We start from the raw sequence: 12,188 nt of genomic DNA, 5'->3' as shown, positions 1-12,188 counted from the left end.
AGTTGTCCCATTAATTTTTCAGTTGAGCAAAATAACCCTTAAACTTTAAAAGTTGTGCAATTAACAACGGTTCGAGTACCCGATAACCAAAATCCCTAAAAGTGATATCCATAACCCGAACCGATAAGTTCGGGTACCCGGACTTTGGGTACCCGTATTTTCGGATTGGTTATCGGGTACCCAATAATATATCCAATAATGATAATTAAACTTAAATATATAGTTATTATGATATAGTTTACCACTAATTAACAACAATACCATATTAATTTGACTAAATTATTATTAATATTACTAATTATTGATATTATAAAGTAATTATGATGTAAAGTAAGAGTTTAGATTTAAAAAAAAAAAAAATTAAGTTGGAAAAAAAGCAAAAAAATGCTTATTGGATCGGATCGGGTAGCCATTAATTTTAATTTGATACCCAATAACCATACTCGATAACAAATTATCGAAACGGGTACCTGAACCGTCATGGTTATCGGATCGGGTACCCTAATTTTCGGAACGGTTACGGATCGATTTTTCGGATTTTCGGTTTTTCGGATAGTTTTACTCAGCCTTACAATTAACCCCTCAACTCTTTTATTTTTGCCCAATTTTTACTAAAATGATGGCGTGACTGGAACTTTTTAGCTTTCACACATACTTACATGACGGAGACTAGGAGAAGCATGATGATATGGAAAGAACCATGAAAATTCAAAAGAAAAACTCAAAAAAGTGATTTAACTTTGACCAGGAAAAACAAAAACTTAGAGTTAACTCTAAAGTATAAATTGAAATTCCAATAAGAGGAAAAAAGTTACATTACTATGAACGAAGTAAAAGATAAGATTAGAAAGGTTGACTTATATGAATGTTCTTTGTTAGGACCTGTTCACATTTATTGAGCTGAGCTGAACTGAACTGAAGTGATTGGAGTTGAACTGAACTGAAATGAGCTGAAATGAATATTTTATGAGAGAGGGAAATTAAAAGCTGAACTGAACTAAATTGAAATTAAGTAAATGTGAACAGGCCCTTAGTGGATTTCTATTGAGAAGTGTTTGACCATCTTTGTTGTATACTTTTTTTTTTATTTTATTTTTTTTATTCTTATTGTTTTTAAGATAAATGTTGACAAAATAGACAAACAACTATAGCAATTACCAATGAGGTCTTCGCTTAATATCTGAGGGAATGTGTTCGATAGGCCAAAGGTTCGAATCCACTCTATCTTGTAATTTGTAACAAGATAATTAAGGAATGGTAGATCATGTATGGATGTAGTTTGGAAGGTGTAGTGTATACTCTAGAAGAGTATTAACTATCACAAGACATATATAGTCATTTAATATCCATGTTGATTTAATAAATGTTTGTTTTATTTATACAGAGTATTGAGAATTTGAAAGTGATCCTTGAAATTGAATTCGACTACATTATTTTTCAATTATGACTCTCTCAACTAAAAATTGTGGGAATTGAAACTTACTAGGATAATCTTTCTTTAGAATGCAAATGATTATAATTTGAATTTATCTTTATGATCTCTTATCAAATTCATTGGTTTCTTTACTGTCTGGAACAATTTTGATCAACTATTGATTATGATAAGCCTTCCCACAAGTGAGATTTAAACTCTAGTGCATAATTAAATAAGATTAATTTCATTATAGGTATCATTATTTAGGTTCTTGTCAAATCTAAAAATGTTAAATTAGATAGGGTAGTTTCATGCCAACTCAACCAAATCTTAACACTTAAACAATTCCAGTCCAAATACAATCAATGTACCCCATTATACTAACAATTAAGGATTTTTAAAGCATAGAAGACGCACTAATAAATATTGCTAAATGCTTTAAAAAGCTGCTTAATCATTACATTAGCAAGTGTGCATTTGGAGTTTGGACACCAACGTGGCTTCTACTTCTAGTATTCTAGTATGCATTAGAAAACTAGAAACCCTAATTTTACCAATGAAGTTAATTGTAAGCTTATTTTCAAAGTCATAAGATCAAATTCTCTTAGGGATCGGATCAGACACGAAGAGATCCTTGTATCTCTCAAGTCTCAACTACATCGTATACATAGTTTCACTCAAATTCACATCATTATTTGATATAAAATATAAATAATTAAATAAAAAAATAAATAAAAACATCAATATTATATTGTTAAGATTTGGAAAAAAATAGAATTAATACTTTTGAAGCTTTGCCTATAACTTACTAAAGTGAGTTGACTTATGGCATTTTTCTAATGTAGATAAACCGAAACATGGTCAAAATATATATTTTTTAAATATTAAATTTATATTTACCTCTATGCTAATTTATAATTTTTTTTTTTAATCTTGCATAACAAGTGTGATAAGTACAATTAAAGAGGGCTTTTAACTTTTTTAGTGGCTAAAACCTTTTTTCACTTTTGATTTTGAAGAGTGGAGCATTTTTCCTCATTTTCATAGGCCATGGATGTGTTAATGCTATCATCTCTTGTGAAAGTTTTTTTATTTGACTAATTGTCAAAATTCACTAATACAATCTCTATATAAGTTACTTGGTGGATATTACATCACTTCTCAGCCTCTAGTTTTTGACTTTATTTTTGGGATCTTTTCCTTACACGGTATCGTTTAAATTTTTCGTGCTTTCCTTTTGGAGGTAAAGGAGGATAATGTTAAAGTTTGATCAATGTAATTGTTGGCCTACCAAAAGGCACAAGCTAAGCATGAAGAGAGCTTAAGGGTGAGTAATAATAAGTTTAGCGCGATTCTATCCTAAAATTATTGTAATATGGACGTGGTCACTTAATGACTTAAGTTCAAATGACTACTAAATGAGACATCATCCTAAGATTGTAATATAGACATATAGTAATAGGAGATGTAACCATCAAGCTTATAGAGTATATATTTCTCTCTTATTCAATTCCTCTTACATGGAACAACGAATACACTTATGAGATTTCAACATGACAAATTTTATATGTAGCTGGCCACACTATGTGGTAGGGGTTACTCAAGTTACTCAGTCAGGAGGATACTTAAGGGGTTCGATCAGGGATTACTCGGTTAGACCGCCATCACTAAGACCATATCAAGTTCATCAATTGTCGAATTCATCAATTGTCAAATAAGGCTAATTTGGCACTTATGAGAACAATATGCCAAGAGGAATTTGTCAATTCTATAAAGTTTTTTTTTTTTTTTAATTAAATCAAAAAGATTCTATAAAGTAATTTATGTCTTCTATTGTTCTTCAATATGGGACAACTTTTGTGGATTTTTCATGTGATCTCAATAACGTTTACTCGCTTAACAGTTTCAATCCTTTAGGGTATTGTTTTTGGGATTATTTTTGGGTATTTATATTATCTTCTACATGCATTCATCCCTTGAGTTTTTGAGTAATTTTTGTATACATTCGGTGTACAGTAATTTACTGTATATTGGGATCACTTTTACAATTTTGACCCGTAACTTTTATTAATAAAGTATAAATAATTCGTAACTTTTATTTATATCATGGTAACTTTTATTTATATTAGAGTAACTTTTATTCATTTTAAGGTAACTTTATAACAAATGTACAATATTTTATTGTACATTCGATTTTTTTAAAAGTTTGTTTGAATTTTGTATGTTTATCATTAGCACAATTTTTAAATTTTTAAAGGGGCAAGTCTACCTCGATTTTTTATACTACCTTCATCCTCAACTGATTTTCTTAAAAATTCAAATTAGCTTTCTTTTTGTTGGAGTGTTGTAATCTTCATAAGATCACTTAGGAATTTTATTTTTAGGCTATGTTCATTTCAAGTTATTTAAGACTTTAAGTTGCTATCAACTTAATTAAGAAATAATTGTCACATCAATTCTTTTTTATTTGTGTTATTTATCGTTGAATATCTTTAATTTTGTGATTTAAAATACTATAAAAAAAAGTTTATATTGGAATATATATTGATACAAAACTAATTAATGAGCTCTCATTTGATAATTTATTATCTTATGCATTAATGCACAAATTAGTTCAAAGTTTGGTCAAATTTACCAAATTAGAAAACTTCAGATGAGTTCATTTGAATTGAACATAGCCTTATGTGAATATGTAGTTGTTTAATTTCTTATGCATGCTGGAGTTACAAATAGTGACATTATTGCAATTTGCAAAGCTAAAAGTAAAATTTAAGGCATGTTCATTTACTGAAATGAAGTGAAATGAGCTGAAGTGAAGTGAAATTAACTGAACTGAACTGAACTGATTGTAGCTGAACTGATTGTAGCTGAACTGAAATGAATTGAGCTGAAATGAATATTTTATGACAGAGGAAATTAGGAGTTGAACTAAACTAAACTGATTGGAGCTGAAGTGAACTGAACTGAAATTAAGCTGAAGTGAACAGGCCCTTAGGGCCTGTTTTCTTCAGCTTAATTTCAATTCAGTTCAGTTCAGTTAGTTCATCAGCTCTAATAATCAGTTCAGTTCCTAATTTCCTTCTCTCATAAACAATTCAGTTCAACTCAATTTAGTTCAGTTCAGTTCAACTTCAATCAGTTCAGTTCAGTGCAGCTCAATTCAGTAAATCAGAACAGACTCATAAACATCATCCAAGCTAAGATGGTACGAAAGATTGGTCTGCTCCGAAAAGCGGAGCTTTTGGTTAATATGAAGTACTGGTACTATATTGAGGATCTATTTGTTTCATCTTATCTTATCCCTACCTTATAAAAAGTATGAGTAAACTCTTATAAATAGTGTCCGTAAAAAAAAAATCTTTTGAATAGTGTTGAGACTATTAAGCCCCTAAAAGCGCTTATTTATGTATTTACTCCTTTTAAAATTATGGCCACACTTTATGAATAGTGTTAAAGACGATTATGTCTCTAAGATGTTTATTTACATATTTTCCCTCATTAATGTTAATTGTTTTATTTTTTAAAAAAAAAACTCTTAATAAGAATAGCTTGTGGACATTTATACCCCTAAAAATATTTGTTTACATATTTTTCCTAATTTACGCTACTATTAACGTCAAGCCGAAAGAACTTTCGGACATAACTAACTATGATGCGCACATTAACCGTCCTAATTATAATAATAATAATAATAATAATAATAATAATAATAATAATTTCACATAAAATAAGTTTACATTAAATAATATCAGATAAAATAAATTTATAAAATACAAAATAAAATGAGTTTAGATAAAGTAATATAAGCTCAAATAATTAATAAATTCAAATTAAATGAAATAAATTTAAATTAAATAATTTTAGACAAAATCAAATGAACTACCATAATGTAAGTTGTAGGATAACAATTAAGAAGAGAAGCTTGACTATTTATTTTAGGGCATTCACGTGACATTTGTCGGCTCGATCATAAAGTCATATGTGGAGTTATGGCATGCAATGAAAATATGAAATAAGGCCTTTTCCATTTGACTTTGTAGGATGATTATTTTAATTAATACTTCTACACCCCGGCACGCATGTTAAAGAACATATTAAACTAGGTAAACGAATAAATTAATTTACAAAATTTTAACACTTATAAGAAGAAAGGGATAAATTGTTATGGTTTAAAATTATAGCTTAATTCATTCATTTACCTAGTTTAATCACCTCGTCAATAAGCGTGATAAAAGGTGTGTTGCAAGTATAAAAAAAAAAAAAACAAAGGAAGTAATACTTATCAAGAAATTTTTGGTAAACAAATTGTGTGCTACATACTTAGGGTATGTTCACTTCAGTTTAGTTTAATTCCGTTCCTAACCTCCTCTCATAAACAATTCAATTCAATTCAGTTCAATAAATCAGAATAGGCCATTAGTATAGAGTTATATTGTAGTTTCTATCACATATATATTTAGGGTGAATCTCACATTCTCCGGGGCCAAGAAACACTAGGGGGTCTAGGGTCACGGGTAATCAATGACGGATCATATTTACGACAGTAGAGATTAACCTTTAAGGGTCTGTTCTCTTCAGCTTATTTTCAGTTCAGTTCAGTTCCTAATTTCCTTCTCTCATAAAATATTCAATTCAGATCAGTTCAGTTCAGTAAATGAGAACAGACCCTTAGATTATTTAAATATAATAACAAATTTGTTTCCTAAATTTAAATATAATAACAGATATGTTTCCTAAAATGTGCATGAAAAGGTGTTACGACGTGGTTAGGTGATCAAAGATTATAATTGAGGTTAAGGGGATCAAATTGTTTAACTTCCTTTCATTTTTGGTCTAAGATAGGTCATTATACATGATTGGGATGTGAGAGGGAAAATTATACATAACACGGCATAAAATGGTAACCTTAAAATTTCACGTGTACGGTCATTCATAATTTTTATTGTAAATCTTAAGTGCAAGTAAATTCCAATAATTATAATTGAGTTTTCTAATTAATTTTACATAATATACTTATACCATATATCAAAATAAATAAAATTCATATAGAGTAAGATAATTATAAAGGTAAAAAGAAAACAAATTTTTTTTCAAAAAAAAGTCTCAAAGTAGATATTTTCTTTGAAAGTTTTTTGAACTTTCTTTCATAATCTTAAGCATTAAGCAAACTTCCAAGCAAAAATGCACAAAAAGAAAGGGAAAAAAAACTGTACATAAATAAAATAATATAATAAAAAAATTTAAAAAAGAAAAGTGAGTGGACATTTGATATATCCATGATAGTGAAAGAGCACATTTTCTATATAAAAAGGTAAATAAAAAGGCAAGAGAAAAAGAAGAAAGGGAAAGAAAGCAAAAGAAAAGCCAAAGCACTTATGAATAAGTTATGTGCTTGGGACCCATTTACACTAATTTTTTTAATACAAGTTGTGGCTTACATTTGCTTATACTTTGAAAAAATATCTGAGTGTTTTTTAGTTGATGAGAAATCTGGGTCACATACCCCCTTAGTTCACCACTATGATTTGGCATATCATATTTTTGCCTCACAGTTTTTCTACTCCTTGATTAGGAATATTCATCATTTTCTTGGTTGAATGAATAATAATCTTAATCTTTTGGCTTCAATGAAGACACAAGGGATGGGAATATGACATTTCATTATTTGATTATTTTAGTCGAGTTAAAGGATGATACTCCGATCTCAAGTATTGGAGTATTTCCGGATTGTATACGCTATCTATCAATTCATGGACTAGATTTGCTCCTAAGGTTTTTCTTAGTTAGCATTCCTATTTTGTAGCTTAATAAATTAGATAAATTAGTGTAAACATGATTACAATACACGTATTAATGTTACAAAGTTTTTTTAAATGATTGTCTTTTCTCTTTTGCATTTCTTTTTGTTTCTATCATTGTCTTCACTATTTTCCTAGAAAATGGGAGTATACCATTGTTGTCTAAATTTTAAGCTTATCCGAAAGTAGTAGAACAAATTTAAATTAAAAGAAAAACTTGAAAAGGCTAACATATAATCAGTTACCTAATTAACTATCAAATCGACGAAATACTCCGTGATCATCATTAGATAACTAACAGTTAGCCTTTTCGCCTGATTTTTAGCAATATTACCCAAGCTCAAACTTTTCTCCAGGAGATGGATATAAGACTGCAAACATGGACCATCAATTATCTTGTTGTCAGATAGCTAACAAAACACAGCAAAAAGGTCTTAAACAGTTATCATCCTATTTGATTTGGCAGCTATCAACAGACTGTTCAACATCTTTCCACAACTGTCACTCATACCCCTCCAGTACTTCCTGCTAGTCATTATTGGCTGCTTAAAATCTCTTTAGATATTCACTAAAAAAATTTTCTTTTCTGGTAACATTATCTTTCTCTGGATAACAATTAATTATATCTAGGCAAAAAAGCTCTGAAATTCATCAAATTTTCAACCTAACACTTGTAAATTGCATAGATATTTTCTGATTTTCTGTCTTCCTAAAAAAAGGATTCAACAATTTTGGCACTAACTTAAATTGCATAAACATGCAGAGTCTGAAGAAGTGGCACTTCAGAAACATCTAAAAAGGGAGTGAAACAAAGGCAATTTTCATTATTGGATAGAATATATTACAACAAGAAGCTAAGTATAGCTAAATGTATCTGTCACACCCACTCTATTTATACCTCAAAACACTTCAAAAAGAGGTTTATGTACAAGATCACAAACAAGAAAAATTTGAGAAAAAGAAGAAAAAAAAAAACTTTGCATAATTCTACAAGATGATGACATGCTTCTGGTTGCTGCTTCTGCTCCAACCCTACCCTAATCAGAAACTTGTTGCCTGCTTCCACTTCCCTGGTTAACGATCACTAATAATCTATAATAGGCTCATCAACTAATATTCTGAGCCATACATGGAGGTGAAGTTTCCGAAAACTCATCCTTTGTTAAGTTTCGGTTTCACCTTCAAGCACTCTCTTGGAAGTTCATTGACCGACATAAAGCTGCAGGGTTAGCCTGTAATGCAGGTGGAGCGTCTATATTGTGTAAATCATCGTCTTTCTTCTTTGACTGTAAGGTATTGAAGAAACCTCCTCCTTTACTTACAGAGTCACCCTTCTTAATCCCAAGAGTACTCCATATAGAACTCTTGGCAGCCTCATCCGGATCATCAATTCTCAATGTCTTTGGTACTAAAACAGTGGGCGTTCCTATGCTCTTTTCATTCTCACTTTGGTTAAGCATTTCTCCATCCCTTGAATGCTTCCCTAGAGTTGGGGAATTAGGGTTGGATCCCGGGCTTTTTTGGCCAGGGGGACATGGAGACACCCAAGGAAAGTTCCAAGGCATTGCACCATTCCAATAAGGAGGAGGGGGGTAAAATGACATAGGGAAAGCTGAAGGGCAAAATGGTGGTACAGGAACTGCCGGATTCCACATGTAAGGCCATTGATAGCAGGGCATTTGATTGGTGAAACCATTTAAGTTTGGCTTGATTTGCCCTTGTTGGCCTGCCGTTGCCTTCTCATCCATTGAACTCGTTGTGGTGACTGTTGATCCACTAGATCGATCATCCCCGCTTTCCTTGCTCCTACAAACAACCTGGTCCATGTTATGGAACCCATTCCTAGGAGTGGCAGTGGTGCCATTCAAGACTTTCTTATCTGCAATGTTAAGCATTGATTCACAAAGGGGATTGTCTGGTCCAAAGGTCAAGACCGTTCCATTGGTTTTCAAGCCCGGGTGATGAACTCCATTTGGAACATCAAGACGAGCTGCTTGAAGAGCCTCAGAAACCGTGATGTGGCAATATCGGGATGCAGAGCTTTTATTCTTTCGTCTTCCTGCTCCTACAGGAACATTCCTCATAGTACCACCAGCAGTCCAGTACCTCTGACAGCTCTTACAAAAGTGTCGAGGTTGGTTGACATTATAGTTATTGTAGTAGCAGAACTTCGTGTCCATGCTATTGCACCTAGGACATGGGAGTATCTTATCCGGTTTCTTCAACGTTTTCTGCTGCGAACTCTTCTGATCATCTGACTCCTTCTCATCCATCTCTTCAGATTCCTTCTCAGAATCTGGTGCTTTCTCATTGTCATTAGTATCTGACATTATTGGTGGATTTGTGGAGTCTTCCTCAGGTGGTGGTGCAGGATCGTCAGACTGTTCGATCTCCATTGCATCTTCAGTGGATTCCTGAAATTCAGAAAGCTCTTCCTGTCAATCATTGTTTTAGTACAAAATACCAACTACTGTATTTACAGTAAACACACTCCCCATCCCCTACAAAAATGATGAAAGAACATTTGTTAAGAGATTTGATTATCAAATCACATGTTGAGAGGATCAATTTTTAGGTGATGCCATCTTACAGTACCTTATTTGGTGACATTAAAAGTTACCTCTTAACAAACAAAAAAAGTAAAAAGTCAACCCCGACTTACAACAAGTTACCGTGAGACCATCTCATATAAGACTTCACTAACTCAGTATGTCAGAAAAGAGATTTGTTAATAGCAAAAATGAAGATGTTCATCAAACTACGCCCTTAATTATTGATGATTCAAGCTGTTTATTGGAACAAATCGTACAAGTATTGTTCTTTTTGCTACTATTCAAGGTGGACTTGTGAATTTCTATGACTAGTAAAAAAAAAATAGCTTTTTAAAAGACCAAAAAAAATGGGGATGAACAATTAATGATTATACACTCCATAATTGAGATGATATAAATCAAGGGGAAACCTAAGTAGGTGAGAAGATATGTAATGTGAAAAGAGAAAAAAGAGTAAAAATTGATGAAAATTTGACAATGTCAAAAGATTCAACCAAACAATAGATTTTTAAAAGCTAACTTTATCACATTAATGAAACTTCTGGAAATTCAAGCATAAATTCCATCTTCGTTACAGAGCAAAGATCCTCCACTTACCCAAAAAAACCATAATAATTCATCAAAATAAATTAAATTAAATTGAATAAAATTCCAATTTATTTTTCCCTGTTTATAGTTTCTTCAAAGGAAAAACAATAATTGAGTGTGCAAATAATACTAAGGTATTAATTAAATTATTACACTTTCCATTTTTTTTTTTTTTTTTTTTTGAAAGAACACTTTCCATTTTATTATTACTAATAGATAGACCAATTTTATTTCTCAATAATAATTGAGGAACTAATAATTTAAAAAAAAAAGGTACTATTGTAAATTAAATTTTCTTTCTCTTTAAAAATTCCTAAATTACTCAATAATTAGTGAAACAAAACCTCAAAAATCAAAATTAAAATTCATTGATTGACTAATTGATTAGTAAAGCCAGTACCAACTACTAAAGAAGCAAGTAAAATCTACCCACTAAACAAATCCAAAAAATGGGTAAAAATCAAAACAAAGAAAAAAACAATCCCAGATCCATTATTAAAAATTTTATAACAAAAATTAACCCCTTCATTATTTTTTATCCTTAATCAAAAACCCGACCACAAAAATCGTAGCCGACCCCATCTTTTCGGAAGAAATTAACTATAATCATAATCAATCAAACATACAATTAAAAATAACAAATTGAAACCAAAATATGTATATAAAAAATATACCTTATCATCAACATCATGAAGGTCAGAATTAGAACTCTCATTAGAATCATAACGAGGTGATTCATCATCTCCAATAACAGGTATAGTTTTCCCAAACAATTTAATCGCTGGATCCATCATTTTTATCTAATTTTTTTTATTTAATTTTCCTCCTAACCAAACACGGCCTTATTCTCTCTCCTAAAAAATCGCGGTTTAGAAGGAAGGAAGGAAGGAAGTCGTTTAGTGAGTAATAGATTGTCGTTTCAGAGGAGGGGGTATTATTATTTTTAGAGAGAGAAAGAGAAGAAAGAGAAAAGAAAGATGGTGGTGCAAACTTGGCATTCTCAGGTTTTGGGTTTTTGATCCGTTTAAAATCAAATTGGATGCCATGTCAGCATCTTTAGTATTTCTCAGCCACATATATTTTTCCTAGTCCCCCACTTACTTTTTTATTTATTTATAACATAAAGTATTTTTTAATATTTATATTAATAATTATATACTCTGTATTTATTTTTATATAAAAAAAATCTTTTATTGTAGCATTAAATAGATGGCCCCTTGAAGTAGACGTGGCACCATCTAATTGGCCCCATCAAGATGAAATTGACCTTTTTGGTTTCAATTTGATTCTTTTTCTTATTTTCATAATTATTTTTCACATGGATTATTTATTTTTATTTTTGTAAGATTTTATGTTTTTGCTTTTTGGATTGGTTGGAAGGTCAGTCTTATATGTGAAGCAAAACCATGGTTAACAACATAGTACGTATACATAAGTTGGGAAATAGTTATAATATAAAGTATTATTAATAATATATGTTACACTAATAATAGATAGTATAAGTGTATAACAAGAGCACATGACAAAAAGATACCCAAAATTAGTAATATTAAATATTATGTACTACATGCTTTCTTTCTGTTTCTTTTTCTGAATTGTCTCTGACTGTTTAGATATTTATTTAAATTGATGGATATGAATAAATTAATCATAAGTTATCTCTTTTTCAGGAAATAAGAGCTATTTTTTATGTTAGTAATGGATATATATCTCACCTAACATTGTTTAGTCTTGAGTAGCATGTTAGCAAACAGGGTGAAAACTATGGGATTGCATTTTTTTTATGGGACTGTATTGATTATATGTTCAGCGATCTTCACGGCGGCCACATATATA

At 30.8% G+C, this 12,188-nt stretch overlaps 1 protein-coding gene across 3 annotated transcripts; it reads right to left on the bottom strand.

The window, feature by feature from the left end:
- Positions 1-8,016: 8,016 nt before the first annotated feature.
- Positions 8,017-11,367, bottom strand: LOC145567312 (cyclic dof factor 3-like). 3 transcript variants are annotated; one of them, XM_081626569.1, is made up of 2 exons: positions 11,027-11,367; positions 8,017-9,647 (listed from the first exon to the last, which is right to left on the bottom strand). In XM_081626569.1, the coding sequence occupies exons 1-2, from the start codon at positions 11,144-11,146 to the stop codon at positions 8,394-8,396; spliced, it is 1,374 nt and encodes a 457-aa protein (XP_081482695.1). In that variant the 5' UTR covers positions 11,147-11,367; the 3' UTR covers positions 8,017-8,393. The 3 variants fall into 3 exon arrangements, with proteins under 3 accessions (XP_081482695.1, XP_081482696.1, XP_081482697.1); XM_081626570.1 differs by having other exon boundaries at positions 8,017-9,626; positions 11,027-11,366; XM_081626571.1 differs by having other exon boundaries at positions 8,017-9,713; positions 11,027-11,148.
- Between the last annotated feature and the right edge of the window lie 821 nt (positions 11,368-12,188).

Source organism: Chenopodium album, chromosome 11, assembly GCF_948465745.1.
Source record: "Chenopodium album chromosome 11, dcCheAlbu1.1, whole genome shotgun sequence".
NCBI classification, from domain to species: domain Eukaryota; kingdom Viridiplantae; phylum Streptophyta; class Magnoliopsida; order Caryophyllales; family Amaranthaceae; genus Chenopodium; species Chenopodium album.
The sequence above is the reverse complement of the archived record's forward strand: the minus strand, read 5'-3'. Positions and strand labels throughout refer to the sequence as shown.

Bases quoted from the DNA above. Each gene is read 5' to 3' on its own strand.
- LOC145567312 (XM_081626569.1), bottom strand. From the start codon at position 11,146: ATGATGGATCCAGCGATTAAATTGTTTGGGAAAACTATACCTGTTATT. The intron at 9,648-11,026 runs GTATATTTTTTA...AATGATTGACAG, and splicing joins TTCATGATGTTGATGATAAG to GAAGAGCTTTCTGAATTTCA.